Here is a 10,201-nt window from a genome sequence, read left to right on the forward strand (position 1 = left end):
TTCCTCAGTCGAATGTGGATCCGATTCATCGAGGGGACCACATACTTGATATCGCGCTGCCAAGTGATGCGCGTAGTCGAACATTATCGGCGGTAACAATGCCCAATCTCGAATTGGAAAGTCGTACCGATCAACTGTCTACGGCGGACCATTGTGTCAGGGTGAATGGGATGGTGGATCTCGAAACTAACTCATCACCCAACATGACGACCTCATCCACCAACACAACTCCCAGTCAGACCTCCCCCCCCCAAGCATATCACTCAGCAGCAAGGGAGCAAATCTGAGTTATGCAACTTGCAATTTCATACGCTACACACCGATAGTGAAGAAAGCCATTCTTGGAGGAGTCAAACCTACCCTAACAACGTGTCCTGCAATAGTGGGTGTGAAACAGCCAAGTGTGGGAATGGACATGTCTCTCATACTCGCCCAACACAGCTACCGGTTGACTGGTTGGACCAATACGGTTGGGAAACTGATGATACACTGCCCTCAGAGTCACCGCAAAACAATCCTCAACTACCACCATTGACTGACTGGTTGCAACAATACTTTTCCGACATTCTACAGCATGATCTTTCGCTATGCAGCCACTCGCCGCTACCCTCCTTATGCTCGGGCCAAGAGGCCGGCACAGCTATCTCGGGTAGTTTCCCGGAGTCCCAGCATCATTTACTATTTCGTTCTCCACTAGCGTCCAGAGAAGGCAGTTTTTCTTGGGATTTAGAGAATAGCTGTCACGCCCTCAGATTCTCAGACGCCATTCACCAGAATGCTTCTTATTCCCCGAAAGGAGTCTTTCAGTAATGTGAACAATAAAACAGAGAAATATACACTAATGGTAACATTTGAACTTCGTCGAATCCATTTTCTGCTTAAGCTGCAGATATACATCAGCGAGGCGCAACAATTAACGTAGTCGTACCAGCACCCACAACTGGGTTAATATTAACTTGCACGAAATGTCCGTCCTTCAATAGCCACCCGTTCACTACAATCCCTTTCGGTATTGGGATAAGGTATGCCGAGTTTGGAAGATTTAGTTTTGTAGGATTCTTCCAATGTCTCAAGCGTCCTTCCCAGTTCTAGTTGGATTAGTTCAAAAAAGTCTAGGGTAAACCTTGGAATAACATTCGAGCCTACCTCATCAATGCCGAGAGCGATTTTCATACGCGAAATCAACATCAAAAGCGCATCCCCCCCGTACTTCTTATTTCCGTTTTTATCTTCTTCAATTGTGGTGACTTGTGGTAGTAATGCCTTGATCTCTTTTCTGATTTCTTCGGCTTCATCGTCTAACGGTCGAGGGTCCATTAAGTGCGAGAGATAGTTCTAAACCTGAGCTCCTAATGGTAAGATCAGCTTAAATCGAATATGGCCGGTAATTTGAAATACCTTATGAGGGCGGAGGTAAGACTTGGTTGCCTTCACGCTGCGATTAAGAGGGGTAAATAAGTGATTATCAACAGCCAAGTGTAATTCTGACGCTAACTTAGGCCACTAACGTATTTCACTACCGAGTTGCGCACACCCCCGAGCTGCGCACCCCACCCAACCTATTAAATTCAATTGCATATATCTCAACTAAAACGCCATTAAATTAAATATAGTAAAATCATCTATCTACCGAGGCACCTATTGATTTTAGGCCCTATTTTTCCGCACCCACTATACCTTGGTGGGGCCCGTATACGTGGCTGTAAAGCCGGCGAGTCGCTTATTTGCGGCGGGGGTATAGGTACTTCCACTACTTCTACTATCTTAGTAATTAATTGAGAAGCCTCTTAAACTAAGAGGCCTTCTTTAGCGGGTATCTACCTTTAGGATTGAGCACGCTTTTACTTCTGCTTAGACTGCGGCATATCTAGACTGCGACATCGCCCGTCCATGGGCACCTAGGAGGTGCCCATCGCCCGTCCACGGTGGGCGGTGGGCTATTTGGATTTTCGAGTGCCCGTCCATAACGCCCACGGCCCATGGGCATGCCCATCGCGGGCATGCCCACTATGCCCACCATATTATAAAGTTGTCTTGAATATATATAAAAATTAGATATATAGTAAATTACACTATATATATTTATATATATCTTATTAGAAATCCGGAATTATGATTGTAAGTATGTTAAAAATATGAATTTAGTTGAAATATTTTGAAATTCATCAAAAAAGATCACGTGTTACGCTAATTTTGCTTACTAAAAAGGCCCATGGGCGCCCATGACGCCCACGGCCCGTGGGCCCTAAGGGTAGGGCCCGTCCATGGGCCTATCCATAGGGCCCATTTCCCGCTTACATAAGGCCCATGGGCTATGCCCACCCGCCCGTCCATGGGCGATGTCGCAGTCTAATTACCTATAATGCTAGAGGAAATCTGGTTACTAGAATAGTGCCTGTTATTGTTAGCGATCCGGGAGAAACTTACGTTTTAATTGAGCAAGAGGTTGGTAGTGCACTCCGTGCTACTAGTCCCTCTATACCAGCATTTGCAGCTAGCGCTGAATATCGTTGTAAACTTACGTTTTTCCACGATTCTCAACACTTTGGATTTAGTACGTTATCAGTGTGCGAGATTCTTGTTCAATCGAGCCTTAATAGGTTATTTCCATTGCTAGGATCAACGAGTTATCCCCGCCTCTATGCCCTAAGCCAAATTCTTCGCTAGACAGAGTTAAATACAAGCCCTGCAACTTTGTTAGTGGGCGGAAAGATGCACCATCTAGTTCTAGATAGAACACCTGATAGAAACCAGTCACATATCCTTCCCGTCTTACGTATACTGATCCATAATGCCTACCTAGCAATTTTTGCGGAGAACGCAAACGCTACTAGACGGAACCTGGCAAGCGTACTCCACCAGCTGAAGGATATGTGAAGTCAAGATTATTTCTGCTACTGCTACGTCAGGAATCGTTTGACACTAGGTCAGGTCACCAATCTACCTACGACCAACACCTGGGAGAACGATTATCCGTAAATGAGAAATCCCAATGTCATCGACTATGGCTATAATCCTCGAGTGTTTTTGCGATAGAACAAGTGGTGCTTGATCATCCACAGGGCAACACTCAGATTTAATTAACGGAGATAAGAGAATAAGTGCCATTTATTACCACAAAAGGTCACTAAGGAAGCCTTGGCTGCGGTAGGCCTCCCTATAGGAAGAGGGTGGCAAGGGAGTGCACCTCAGCTAGCTAATAATTCAATAACATTGACCCAACTCTGACTTGATCTACAACCAGTAGGTACTCTAGTGAAGTTCCAAGTCATCATACAATAAGCACCTGTTAACAAGATGATTCACTACATCTTGATCTATTGGCAGGTTTTAGATCTCCCAAATCAACCGTGATATCTCCTCCGGTATTCCAGAGCGCAACTTTGCAGTCATTCGGTAAAGGGCGACACGAAAGTTCAATAACTCAGCGGTATAAGCTTTGCGTCTCCGATAACCTACTAGATTATAGGAGCACTAGCGAGCTTCGATCGTACATTTCGTACATAGGGTTATACCAGAACACTACACTAGGTTAGCTATATCCTTAAATAGAGGATCTTTCTAACCTTAGACTTTCTTTTCTAGCACTCGGTATAGGCCAGAGAGACTCGCCAAGACTTTATCGGCGACTCGGATTCTAAATACCGCATACTCGATCCTTTTTTTTCTAGGCAGGAGCTCGCGCAGAACATTATTCTTCGACATTGCAGGATAAGAAGAAGAGGTTTAGATCTAAGAGTGGGCTTCGAAGACGACGATTTAGGAGAGTTTTAAGAGCCAAAGGGTTTAGGGAGTCAGTCAATCACTATTTCTATTCTCCTTTCACATCCCTAATCGCAATTTTCTTTGTTTGCTAGAAAATCATCTAGAGCAAACAAAGATCCCAGCTATAAGACCTACGTTCGGGAATCACGCCGTAATCCGATTAGTAGGTTGCAAATCAGACGGAAGTAAGTATCGGCTCTTATTAGCTATAAGTGGTAGGATATCCTAGACCCCCGCATGATACTGAGTTAGGTCGGTCTGCTTAACGTAACAAGTATTTTTTTATGAAATAGGCAGGTATAGCACCTTGTCTCGTCCGATACAGTCAACAATGACACCCGAATTGTCAATCAACCGCCGAGTGTTGGATAAATAAAGCTTCCAAATTTTCAAGTCGAGGGGTGACTACTTTCAGTTCTTTGCTCATTGAGATATTACCAGCTTCTAGTTCCTCCTTCTTCTTCTGCTCTAACAAAAATATTGATTTCAAGTTCGAACCAGCGTTTTTATGTTATTGATTGTCTTATTCTTTTCTTCCAAATTGTTCTTAGGTGTGCTGATTTGTATAGCAGATTAGGAGACTTTGGTGGCCTCTCGCGTGTGAGGCAATGGATACTCGGACCGGAATTTACCTACAGATTAAAAGCACACAAGGAAGGGAGGGCGAAGTGGGCATAAAAAATGGAGATAGTTATTAGGAGAGGACCGACATATTAGAGGAGGAGTTAGTAATAGCAGATTGGCAAGTATCTGAGAAAAGAATATCTGAGAACATCCTTTTAGACGGCTCTGGTTTAGGCCCTGCCCCCGTTACTCCTTTAGTTGAGAGCCCCCGAGATTATCTAACGGCACCAGTGCAACAGTATCTACAGTGTGGCCGCTCTTTGTCACCTTCTTGCGGAGCTTATGTACAGTTTATATAAACTAAGTCTGATACCTTGGCGGAGGCCATGGCGAAAATTCTGAAATACGTCATTTCGAGACACATTGTAGAAGCCACACTCTCCATTGTCTTACTTTCTTTCAATAAGTACTACAACTTTTTTGTTCCGATACTCAAGATGAATTCTCGATACCTCCAATTTAGGTACTGATTAGCTCTTGCTCTCAAAAAGCGAAAGACGACGTCTGGGCCAAGGTGTAGAGCGTCGCTATCATTCGTACAAGGGTGGGGCTGTGGACCAAACATTGGGCGAGGACCGCTCCGTCGTCAGCTTAAAGCCTCGGCCATAACGATCCTTGAATTCCGATGAAGGTTGATCTTGCAAGCCTTCGTCTTGCATGGAATGCCCTGCTGAAGGCGAGCCCCTATGATCAGTATTCGCAAAGTTGACCCTGGTCATATCCCTCGACAACTGTTGAAGCGATGCATCACTCAGATGGCCCCCAACTTGCCTCGTCCTCCATCCCAGCCCCCGGTTTCTACCATGAATTATTTTCTCATTGGTGGAGACCATGAATTGAATGGCGTCACCAGTGGCATAATTATCGATCGTACTAGGATTCTCGTTTAAATGAGCTCCAGCATTCGAACAGATATGCATACACTGGCGAGTTGTCTCCCACTCTTCTTGTAACCTAAGAAGTTCTGCAATGTCCTCCTGAGAGGCTGTACTTGTCTTTGTCTTAGTCACGATTCGGTCCATCAGTATCTTAAGATGATCCTCCAGCTTCGCAGCGGTGTTCATAAGGCTATTTTTGCATTCCTGCAAACCCTCGTTGGTGACTCTTTCGGGCACGTTGCTCGAACTGGAAGAATCAGTGGAGCTGTCCCGAGCTTTCCGCAACTTTTGAATTTGATCAATGTGGCTTGATAACTGTGCACATATTTCGAGACACTTTTGGGTGCTCAGACGTTCCTCCTCCATCAGCTGGATTTCCCCAGCGTCCGTGTTTGTGCTTCGTGTATTCTTGGCGATAATATTCTCGAGCTTTTCGTCAATACTCTCTAAATGTGTTTCGAGGTCATTGGTGGTGGTTTCAATCATTTCCTTGTAGCTTTCAAGGCCATCAACTGTGTTGGAGGACTGTCGGCTAGAAAGGCATATCAGCGTTAGTGAAAAATTACTAATATGCACAAGAAGACTCACAGATTTGCATCAGTGAGGGCAATGATGATAGTTGATTTATAGCCAGCTAACATTCGTCTGAAACCATCAATGTCTTCGCCCATGTAATTTAATTTGGCCCAGTCTCGAAAGCTCGTTTTGCCGGCAAGAGATCGCGTCGAACATTTCTTGAGCTCCTCCTCGAAATCTTTACAGGCATTTGCACAACGGAGGAGAGGATATTCGAGACTAGCGAGTTCTGTATCGGTGTTCGCATTCAAGGTCTCTGCTAGAGCTCCGAGAACTCCGGTCAGACCCTCAAGCTCCTCCGTTAGGTCGCGTACGCGTTTTGGATGAGATCGGTAGCTTTGAACTACATCGAAGAGGGCACTGCTGGATTGAAATGCAAATGTAGCCAAAGCCACCAGGCCAGAAGCTATGCCAATGGGTTCAGCCATTGAGCGTCGCTTGATGATGCGTAGGTAGTGCTGGAATGGTTGGAATTATTTACTCAAGATGGAAAATTGCGGGGCTAGGCCTTCACTTTATACTTTTCAAGCAAATAGTGGGAGATTTCCTGATCCAATAGGAACTAGATAATAAGCGCCCGTCTCTTGTGTGATGGAAGGAGATGAAAACGCTCGATAGGTAATAGCCGTCAGCCAGCTAGGAGGGGCATCACAGTGGGGCCAGTGGTTAAATAACCAATCAACAATATCCAGACAGTCCGCCCGACAAATGTAACCTGCAAATCTCACCATTTCGCGGGGCCGGATCAATTTCCTCCACTAACGATGCCTATGGTTCTGGTATTGATCAAGGTAGAACTTGTGTATTTGCTTTAAAATATTATTAGCATGATGAAACATGCTGTTAGTTTGGCATAATCCCAAGCAAGGTATTTCTCCCGTTCACATTTAGAAGCCACTACCCCTCTAGCGCTAAAAAGGTATGCTACATAATATTATTTTATGTCATGTTTCTAATTTGAGCTATCCGTGGTCTATCGTGAGATGAAAGGGGTTCCTTAATAATGTAGTTTTTAGCGGTATTTACCGGAGACAGTTCAAGCATATTCTTTGTCTTAGATAGTAGTTGGCGTGGTCTTAGTCTTGCTCTCTCGACGCCCTCACGTATTCTAGTGTACTGGGATCGTAGCAGGACTTCTTCCCGGATATCGGTCCCAAAATAATCTCGTCTCTTAACTCCAGCAAGAGATTCACCTCTTCCGAAGGCTACCGCAAGCGCCTCCTACGCTCTCGCTGGCCGGCCCTGCGACCATCACGAGATGGCGATTGTCGTGGCAGCTTGGTCGACCGCCCGTCTCCGTCCCTACTAGACTGCGACATCGCCCGTCCATGGGCACCTAGGAGGTGCCTATCGCCCGTCCACGGTGGGCGGTGGGCTATTTGGATTTTCGAGTGCCCGTCTATAACGCCCACAGCCCGTAGGCGTACCTATCGCGGGTATACCTACTACACCTACTATTATATAAATTCTCCTAAAATAGACGTATAACTCGCTAACTTCATATAATAAATAAATATTATTTATACCTATTTTACTAACTCTATATAAAATCGCAGCTTTAATCTATAATATCTATAAATTTTATTAAAATATTTAAGTAAATAAAAAACTATAATATATATAATACGATTTAGAATATATTCCTTATCGAAATATACTATATTATATAGTATTTTTATTAACTTACTAAATTATACTATAATAGTTTAAAGATATATATTTAAGTTAGTAGTATATACATACTATTTTCTATAAGTAAAATACTACTTCTATCTTCTACTCTATCGCTTATCTAAGTCTAATTCTTTCTAATAGATCGAAAGAGTATTAGTATAATTATTATTCTATAAGCTTATATTACTAAATTGCGTCTATTCTAGTACTAAAAGACTTATATTATTATTCTAAGAGTTTTAAATCCTTCGATTCTAACTTAAGATAGGCGTTTAAGTATAGTCCTATAAGTATACCCGTAGGCACGCCTATAGATAAAGACCCTTATAGCTAATTAGCTTATAAAAGATAGTAGGTCTATACTTAATTTATAATATATTAGATCTATACAAAGCCCCCCTTTTACTAGTAATACCCGTTTTATACAGTCGTAAGTTACCTATTATAAGGTAAGACTATACACTCTCCTTTAGTTATTTACACTATCCCTTATATTATATTAACTATATCTTAACCTAGTGCCTATACTATAAAGCCTTCTTCACTTCCTCTAAGCTCCTAACTAGACCTCTCCTATATTACCGATATCTTTAATTCTACCCTTAATCTAAATATTAATCCTAGTCTCTTTAATAGCTAATAGACCTCTATATTACTAATAGAGTCTAAGTTTACTTAACTAGCCCTTCTTAATTACTTACTTAAATACGTTAGCCCTAATTGTTACGATCTAAGCTAGCTTCTACCTAGTAGGAGTTTCTGACCTTGGTCAAAACTGATTATAAAAGAATCTTTAACCGCGATTAGAAGGATTCTGCTACTAAATCCTAACTTCGGTTAGGATTCTAGATTAGGATAGAAGTAGTAGGAAGTTTATATAGTTTATTATTACTATTTACTAAGGCCCTATAAAAGGCTTCGGAGACTTAACCCTTTCTCCTTTCTTTCTTTTCTTCCCTATACTTAGTATTTTAGTTAGAATATACTCTTTTCGTTAAAAGAACTAGCTAGTAATATAATACTAAGTACCTCTCTTAATCTATAAGTAATAAGGTTATATAGACTATCCTTATAATTAGTCCCAGCCCTACTTTACCCTACTTCCCGTTCCTTAGTATCGTATAAGCTAAGACTTAACTTAAACTAAACTAAATCTAGCTTAACTAATTAAAATAGTTAGGATTTAATAGAACTTAATAAACCGCGGTAAGTAGCTAGTCGCTACTACGCTTAATAATAATAAAAAGGCCTTTAATTATAAGACCTAGGCTTTAGACTTAGAGACCCTAATAAGATTAGTAGAAACTAATAAGAATAATAATAAGGATAACACTAGAGAGGAATCGTTTTCTTTATATAAATAGTTAATAAAGACCCCTTTTTAAAAGAGATTCTAAGAAATAGTCCGCTAGTATAAGCAGTTAAAATATTAATATTAGGAGCTTAAAGATAAAGTTATAGTCCTTATAGTAGAGTAGGCTAACTTTAATAAAGTAATTAAGAACCTTTAGATCGAGTGTAATAAAACGATCGCTTATTATAATATTATAATTAAAGACTATAGTAACCTTATATTCTAGCTCTTATACTAGGATAATAATACTAAAATTCTAATAGAGGTAGTAGCTAGTAAGAAGACTATAAAAATACTAGATACTCTAATACTTAGCGATAGTAAGGAAGTCTAGTTTAAAATCTAGGAAACTATTATATATTAGAAACTAGAGGCTAATACTAACTACTACCTATAACTAGTCTACTATAAACTCTATATTTAGAGTTATTATAAAGGTAAAGCTTAGTTATATATTATACTTTAGATAAGTTTTAATTTAAGTAACCCTTATATAAATATTAGGGATATAATTACTTACCTAAAGATTATTTTTATAAACTTAAACTAGTATACTAAGGCTTATACTACTTACTATAAGCTAATAATAAAGCTAAAGGATAGCTTTACTAACTTCTTAGTAGAATTTATATAGCTTATAGAGGAGGCTATTATTATTAAGGAGAACCGGAAGTATAATTTATACTTAAAGCTACTATACCTACTATAGAGTTAAGTAATATAGGTAGTAAATTAGGATACTATAAACTTCGAAAAGTTCTCCTAAACCTACTAGAGTATATCCTATAAAATTAATCTCTAGTAGGAAGTAAAGGCTAACTCCTATATTTAATCTACCTCGACCCTAGGTAGTAGCGTAGGGGCGACTACGAGTTTTACCTATAACCCTTACGTAAAACGCGAAGAAAGTACTAACCCTAGAAGACTCTTAAGTACTAAATAAGATATCTTAATAAAGGAAGGAAGATATTTTAACTATAAGGAGTAGGGATATATAATATATAATTACCTTAAGAAGAAGCTAGTTAGTACTATTATAGTAGCTACTTCCTATATCGCTCCCTATATTATAAAGCCTAATAATAAGGAAGAGGAGGATTAGGGAAAAGTTAATACTTAGACTAAGTCTCCTACCTAGGTAGATAGAAAGTATTACTATATTTACTAGATTTATATAAGCTAATTAAGGGAGGTTCTAGAGATAGTTTAGTTTTTAATATTAAGCTAATATATAATAAACGTTTTTTCTCTATTTTAGTACTTAGTAATACTAGAGTAGATAGATATATATTTATAAATTAGAAATTAATCTTACTTTTTAAGAAGTAGC

The 10,201-nt window shown here is 40.3% G+C and overlaps 2 protein-coding genes across 2 annotated transcripts; both read right to left on the reverse strand.

The window, feature by feature from the left end:
* Window positions 1-896: 896 nt before the first annotated feature.
* Window positions 897-1,317, reverse strand: PGRI_093390 (uncharacterized protein; the record flags this gene model as incomplete). The annotated part of the gene is made up of 2 exons (XM_040797052.1): window positions 897-1,088; window positions 1,147-1,317. The coding sequence occupies 2 exons, from the start codon at window positions 1,315-1,317 to the stop codon at window positions 897-899; spliced, it is 363 nt and encodes a 120-aa protein (XP_040649863.1).
* A 3,602-nt stretch (window positions 1,318-4,919) lies between these two features.
* PGRI_093400 (uncharacterized protein) lies at window positions 4,920-6,271 on the reverse strand (the record flags this gene model as incomplete). The annotated part of the gene is made up of 2 exons (XM_040797053.1): window positions 4,920-5,799; window positions 5,856-6,271. The coding sequence occupies 2 exons, from the start codon at window positions 6,269-6,271 to the stop codon at window positions 4,920-4,922; spliced, it is 1,296 nt and encodes a 431-aa protein (XP_040649864.1).
* Window positions 6,272-10,201: the final 3,930 nt, after the last annotated feature.

Source organism: Penicillium griseofulvum, assembly GCF_001561935.1.
Source record: "Penicillium griseofulvum strain PG3 chromosome Unknown contig_14, whole genome shotgun sequence".
NCBI lineage: Eukaryota > Fungi > Ascomycota > Eurotiomycetes > Eurotiales > Aspergillaceae > Penicillium > Penicillium griseofulvum.